This window comes from Belonocnema kinseyi, chromosome 9 (genome assembly GCF_010883055.1).
Source record: "Belonocnema kinseyi isolate 2016_QV_RU_SX_M_011 chromosome 9, B_treatae_v1, whole genome shotgun sequence".
Taxonomy (NCBI): Eukaryota; Metazoa; Arthropoda; class Insecta; order Hymenoptera; family Cynipidae; genus Belonocnema; species Belonocnema kinseyi.
In genome coordinates this window covers 40,717,437-40,725,053 of record NC_046665.1, presented here as the reverse complement: position 1 = coordinate 40,725,053, position 7,617 = coordinate 40,717,437, and the positions used below count along the sequence as shown (strand labels likewise).

Genomic DNA, 7,617 nt, shown 5'->3' with positions numbered 1-7,617 from the left:
TTGAACCTCCTAAAAACCTCCCCTGGATCCGCCACTGCAAGTTTCCATAATTATTTGATACTCTGAATATTTCACCCTAGGATTAATTTGAAATAAAAACTGTGTAACATTTAGGTTTTATGAAATTAAATTTGTTATTGGTGACTAAACGTATCTAGCCTATATATCTTTTTTATCAACCCCTCAAAGTAAATGGACGAAGAGAATACTCCTGGTTTGAAGAATTCGTGGTTCACAAATACCCAGGTTTTTCAGATTACTGGAGAAATCGACCCCGCTAAATATTCTTTTTATATTTTTGTAAAATTGATTAGAGGTTATAAGATAACATTAATATCATCACAGGTATTTTTATATGTTTCCCCTGATTTTTCCGTAATAATTCTCTGAATTAATATTTATTTTGGGGCTTTTAGAAAATACATTTTCTATTGCCCATGACACCAGCAAATGAATGAATATTTATTTCTTTTCGTGGCTTAAAGCCTTCACTGGAGGATTTTCTTGTTTGTATTGTAACGCCCTCAGTAAGCCAGTAAGTAATACAGAACTGAATTTCTCAGAACAAATGTTTTCAGGATCAAAAGCATTGCAGTTTGGGAGGCATGTTTGAAACTAAAAACTTGGTAATTATAAAATTTTAGTTTTGAACATTTCAAGTCGAAAAATTTTATAGTTTAACCGTGTAAAATATAAATCCCTCAAAATAAATCAATATCATGCAAGAATTTTCAAATTGAAACATTTAAAATTATTATTAAAACAAAGAGTGTGATGTCTTTTCCATTTTTCATAAAAAGTGTAATTTTTTTAGTCATTTTTTTTAATTTATAAGAATTTTGATATTACTTGATAATGACTATGAATAATTAATTATTATCAAATTCGCTTGAAATTTATTCGATTAAATAAATTAAATGTTCTCCAAAGCTTTGAATATGATGATTTTCAAATTTAAGGATTTGTGAAACTTAATTACAAATTCGGTGATATTTCGATTGCATTGCTTTCAAATATTAATTTAAAAAAAAACTAATGATCTTTCAAAATAGCTGATTCGAAAATTCGAGACATTTAAGGATGTACACTACGTACAATCAATCTCAAAAGTTCCCTATGTTTAAAACGATTTATAAAATCGACAAAAAAAGATCTATTATTAATTTCTGTAAATCTTAATGGAGGCTTCTAAGCATTCTTCAGAAACAAATTATTTATGTTAAAATTGTTTATTTAACAGTAGGTATTTAAAGGTTTAGACTTTCCTTTCTTTTTAGGGAAAAGTTACCATTTTTATTTAATCTTAATGATCAAGGCCTCATTTTATTCTTTGAAGGTTTCTCTACAATTCTATTTGGGCGGTGTTAATTAAAGTTTAAACCATGGTTGTTTATAACAATAATAATAGATATTTTGATTTTATTTTTATCGATTTTTATTTTATTATTTATTTTTATTGATTATTTTTTGTTGATTTTATAAATCATTGTAAAGATAGGCAAGTTTTTAGATTGATTGTATATTGTGTACATCCTTAAATGTAGTTGCTTTACCAGTTTAATGTTTTTCAGAACTTTGAAGTTTCAATTTGAACAGCTTTTAAAATCGAAAACTTCATGTTTTTTTAACTCAATAATTTCCAAAGTAGTGCACTTGGCTTTTAAATTTAGTTACTATAAAGTTAATTTTTGTTTATTTCTTCTCCTTTACAATTGAAAGATTTTCTTCTTTATGGTTCTATTTAAATACCTATATTAGATCAAATGAATTATTATGCATTTAAAGCAAATTATTTCTACTACTTTCGAATTTTTACATGCGTTTTTATGCGATTGAACTTTTATATTTATAAGTCTGTAAAATAACGCCTTTGATATTTGGAATAAAAGAATTTAAATCTTTTCGAATATTTAAAGTTTTTATCAACGATTTTTGAATATTTTTAAAGACTGGAATTGTATAAAAGGCCGAGCTTTTTTTAAAACTTGAGACGAGGTTCTAAACATTTAATCAACGAATACAAATTAAAAAGTTGAATTGAGAAAAGTTACGCTGCAAGAAAATATGTACAGCAATTTTTTTCACTTGTAATTTTTGTGTAGACGTTCTAATATAATACTGAAACCCTTAGGTCTATTAAATCGTTGTTTATATTGTTAATTAACAATATGGTGGAAATTTAAAACATTCTGTAACACGTTCATTTGGATTGTTACTTCAGGTTAAAATATATGTAGCTGAAAAATGTAAGAGACTTTTTTGTGGTGCATGAATAAATGATGAAAATCACCTCTGTTCTAATCCCTTGCGACTAATAATATACGAGATATTACTGTACTAATTAAGGTTAGTGTGTTTTTGGAATTCCTTCTCCTAAATTAATTTTCACTGTGTAAAAAATATTGTGATCTAATTTTGATTGTTAATTCCTCAAAGTAAAAGGTTTAAAGTATTCCAAAATATTTGTTTGGAATTGGAAATCCAGAATTGGTTGAATGATTTGGGGGCTAATTTGTCTTTAAAGAATAAAATTATTTAACAACAAATTATGCTCATGAAGGAAAACTACTGTTTAGGTTTGAACGAAAAATATTACATCATTAATAACGAATGGTTATGAACCATTTTTTTTCTATACTTGCAGTTGTTGGAAAATCTGAAGAAGTTGGGTGTAACTGTTGGGAAAGAAGGATTGTTTAAACACAATTTGTTTAAGTATGTGAGTTACAGAAAAACTGATTACGCCATTCGAGTCCACAACAAATTCTTTAAAAAATGTCACCTACATATCTGTTAACCCGGAAGTAACAATCCAAGAAAACGTGTTAAAAATGGTTTAAATTTTTACTTAATTGTTATTAACAATATACGCAACAATCTTGCCAAACGCAAGTTCTTATTCTTTCATTAGAACGATCACTGAAACATTTTAAGCAAAAAAAAATTGCTGTACGTAGTTTAATCTCGCTGAAATCCTAATTTGACTTAAATAGAAATCAATATCTATACTTACTATGCAAAAGAAGGATAAATCTATCTCCAGAATCTTAAGGATTCCTTGGATGAAGAACTTTTGCTATTCAAAGCTGCAGAAAGTTTTTCTCTAAAGCCACTTTCATCAGAATGATAAAGAATATACAAGCATGAACAACTTTCATTTTTATTGGAATTTAAATATAAGAAAAGATCAGTTAGAAGTACAATATTGATATAGTTCTTTTAAAAAATTATAATTTTTGTTAATATATTATTTTAATATTTTGAGGCTTTTAGTATTTTCTTCTGCCGTACAAACTAAAAAGATACATAAGTTCAATCTGACTCTAACTGAGAAAATCGAAAAAAACTTCTTGCCCAAAGAACTTTAATATCGAATAAAATTTTTGATAATTAAGATACGTTATTTGGGTAAAAATAATGTGCTTTTTCATATTTTGCAATAAAAATTGATTTTTTAAACACTTTATATTAGAAAATGGACTTGCGATGTTTTACTATTCGCGGAAAGTCAAAAATACAAGGCAAAAAGAACAAAGTCACTTGCGGACGATGCCTTTGTCGAAGAGATCGAGCACAGCCTCAAAATACAACATCAAAACATCGTAAGTGACACTGTGTATTTAGTGGCTGTTCCGAACTTACCCGAACGATCGCCGCTTATGTATAGCCGAATTTAGCCGGGACTTATTTCCCGTGGATTTCCGATCAGAGTCCGAGCTAATTTACAAGGCTAAAAGAAACGTAAGGGCAAGTGATTCTTTTCGTTTGTCAATTCGCGTACCACTCGGTCACTTTTACAACGCAAAAAAGACACAAAGTTCTTTAGGTTCTTTTTCATGTGTATGCTGATGACGTATTGCCTTCCTTGTACAACTTTTAGGACACGCAAAGGGCTTTGTGTATCTTTTTCTGTTGTATTTTTCAACTTTTTCGACTTTTCTCATCTATAAACAATCGTTTTTTACAATAAATATTAACGATCAATAGATTTTATTAACACATTTAGATGCAGCTTTTTCTTACGAATCCAACGATACCAAAAACTCATTTTTCATAAAAATGTCACTATTGTATCTTTTTAGTTTGGAAGACAGTCTTGTAAGCGTCATTTTTTCAATACAGGTTTTCGTTCTTTAAAGCTGGATATAAATATTCAGATTTTTTGGATTTTTTATATTTATTAAAATATTGCATTAAAGTTTTCCAATCTGCCGTATTTGAACTTAATAAACTTCAATTTTGCAATTTAGAGTTTTTATATATTAAAGACTTTCCATTTTCAGCATTTTGTACATTTAAATTCTTTAACTTCAACAATGAAATGGGTATTCGAATTTACAAATTTAGTTTTAAATTTTTAAAGTTTTTCAATTCAATGCATTAAAATGTTTACGGTTAAAAGATTAATGGCCTTCATATTTCATGTCGCAACTTTATAGATTTAAAAACTTGGAAGTTTTCTAATTTGCTCAATCTTTCCCATATTTAAGGGCACGTGATACTTACAGTTTCACCGGCTTTTTTCCACAAAAATGAAAATTTAAAAAAACTGAATTCGGAGATGCTATAAAATATCATAACGACGCCCCCGGACTCTTTTTTGAGGGATTTAATAACAAAAAAAATTTATTATGCTAAATAAAAATTTTATGCATATGCATTATTTTGTGGTTACGTCGTTTTTCATCTCTGCCTTTCCGATAATCTGGAAATTATTTATGAAATAAACTTTTTGATTGCCTGCAAACAACGTTAGTTCCGGGAGATTAGTTACTATGTTTATTTATAAGTCCAAAGTTTTCGGCCAAAAATATTGTGTAGTTTGGAAGCAACGCTCGGGTGAATTGTAACACAAATAACCTAGAAATATACGCGCACGTTGTTAGCAATATCAAAAATTTTTTGATAAAAAAAAAACCAAAAAAAGTGTGTGGAGACGTGCGTTAGTATGTTCGCTATCATTTCCCAAATTTTTAATACAAAATATTTATTATTCTAGAAAAAATCCGGGGGAACCTAAAACTGGTAAAATCGACAATTTTCTAAGTATCACATGCCTTTAAGTACTTTTAAATCAAATCCCTTTAAATTAAAAAAATATTTTTTGATTTCAAAATTGAAGTATAAAATTGAGTTTGATTTATTGAAAATATGATTTAAAAATAAATCTGAATTTTCAGATCAGCCCAGCACCAGCGGAATCGGCAAAAGTGAAGGACTTTCTTCACAGCAGCACAAGGCTTGACGGATTTGCAGCTTCGAACAAATATTTTTCAATAGCCCTGTAAGTCTCTCATTGTAATGCTGATCATGGAAAACTTCAACAAACAGCCTCTATTTCCCCAAAGAGGAAATTACTTTTCCACAAAGACCAGAGACTCAATAGCAAATAGGTTCAAGGACTTTTATTCAGTTCCAGAACTAATTCTAAAACTAAATTCCACCAATGCGAAATGGAAAATGATAAAGGAGAAAGAAAAGAAGAAAGGCTGATAATAATCAAGATCAGACATTATTTCACATTGAACTGGTGTATTATAAATGTAAATACTTTTATGACCAAATTTCTAAAGGGCCGGTCGATTTTTCGAAGACTTCCAATCTATGGTAAGTTAAAAAATAGCTTGATAAGCTTTTTTTGCATTTTTGGATCACCACAAAGCTTTTATTTCAAGACATTAACTTTTCAATCATTTCTAAACGTATTCAATTTCCAATTCCTTACTCTTTAATTACTTCAAAATGTAATATCTGAAATTATAAAAAAAAGTTTAAACTTGCGTACAAATTATAACTGCCTAATATAACTACCTAATACAAAACCGTAATTACAATTTGGTCAAACCCAAAAAGAGGAAAGAGAAATGTTATATCTAAAGCACTTAAAGCTTTTTTCAATTACAGATTTATCTTGGATTATATAGAAGTCTTTGGAATCCTTCATTCGAATTTCGTTCCTTCGATTTGGCCGCCCGCCTAATTTATAACTTACTGTCTCTCTAAAAAATGCAAGCCGAATTATTGCTAATTTTGGACAATAGAGAGAAATGGATTAATCGAAAAGTAAGTTTCGATTGAAAATCTACATTTTCGATTGATAAAATCAATTTCTCTCGAGTAGACTCATATACATGTTCGTCGTTAAGCGGCACACGTACGAAAAACCTTTTAGGATACTAAGTTCTTGTACATAGTTCGAAACTTTTCCTTTTACAGGATTCGGTAAGGATCGATAATTATCATTTTACATCGCATTCGAAACGACTAGCTCTTCTACGACATATTTGATTTTTTTGTAAATAGTTCAATAAGTTGCTGAGTGAATTTATGAAGTGTACATAAAATAAGAAACCGAGAAGGAAGAGATGTGTCATTGCGAAAAATTTGAGATTTTTGATTTTAAATGAAAGAAGAAAAGACGAAAATCTGGAGTCATTATTAAATAACTTTTGTTTGGAATATTCGTATTTTTAAAGATTTTTTTGTTACAATCTCAACTTTTTGGCAATGACCCAGATAAATATTGGAAGACATTTTATAACTTTTTGTGGAAAGGGAATCTCTTGAGGAAATAAGTCGTTTAATCTTGAGATCATTTCATATCAACGTCTCTCTCATTAATTTTGTTTGTGATCTGTCTCTCGAATTCTCTCATTAACTAGATCTATTCAAAAGCATTGAAGCTTGATCAGTATTCATTTAGTTCTATTATGTGTTATTGTCTCTGTAAATTTCATTCGCGTTATTTATATGCCATCGAAGACAAAGCTTTATTTAGTACATTTTGCGAAACAGCTTCACTCGATTATCATTTACAGATTTTATTTACAGGGTGTCGATCACGCACTAAGAAATCTGAGAGTTTTTCTTAATGAAATTGGGACATATTAACAAAGAATTCTTATTTTTGTAAATTATTTAAATATTTGTTGTATTCTGTTTTAATATTTTCAATAGCTTAAAAAAAGAGAACATCACAAACTATAAGAAGATTTTATTGTGGAAGATCACATGGGTATTTATGAGTAAAACAGTTTCTTTTCTGTATTTAAAATTGAAATTTATGAAGAAACGATTTATGATATCAAAACAGTGCATGACAAAATTATATAATTTTTTAAAGAAATGTAGTCGAAATTTTGTAATCAGAAACTTCCGAATATAGAATTTCGTATTTGTTAACCTACACTTTTCATTTTAACAGTTACTTGTGCAAACGGCTTATTTTTAATTTTTTAATATTTTAAATCATATTTAATTCTGAACTCTCAACATTTCAAATTGTGTAATTGTTAATATTTCAATTGGAAGTTCACCAGATTTTTATGAATAAAATTATACATTTTTATTTAATATCTTGTAAAGTTTAAAATTTGAAATTATTGACTCTTTAAGGCCATGTGACGAGTGGGTCACGTGACCAGATTCCTACCTTACTGCCACCTTTCTTATTTCCCAACTTATTTTCACACGAAGCGCCACATCCAGTTGTCAATTTAGGATAATAAATAAAAAGCAATAAGAAAGGTGGAACTGGTCTTAAACTATAATAATGATAAAAAAAGCAACAAAAAAATTATTCACAACAAAAAACTTTTTTTATAATTACGCAAATTT

At 28.5% G+C, this 7,617-nt stretch overlaps 1 protein-coding gene across 4 annotated transcripts in view; it reads left to right on the top strand.

Moving 5' to 3' along the window:
* Positions 1-7,378, top strand: part of LOC117180203 — a 27,425-nt gene extending 20,047 nt beyond the window's left edge. The window contains exons 4-6 of one of the 4 annotated variants that reach the window (XR_004468013.1): positions 5,181-5,284; positions 5,414-5,607; positions 5,905-7,378. Coding sequence is in view for 3 of the 4 variants with exons in the window: in XM_033372584.1 (XP_033228475.1) it covers positions 5,181-5,245 (65 nt within the window). In the remaining variant the exon portion in view is untranslated. Of the gene's footprint in view, positions 1-578; positions 627-4,999; positions 5,026-5,180; positions 5,608-5,904 lie in introns of those variants that run through there. The other 3 variants (XM_033372586.1, XM_033372585.1, XM_033372584.1) reach the window with 3 other exon arrangements.
* Positions 7,379-7,617: the final 239 nt, after the last annotated feature.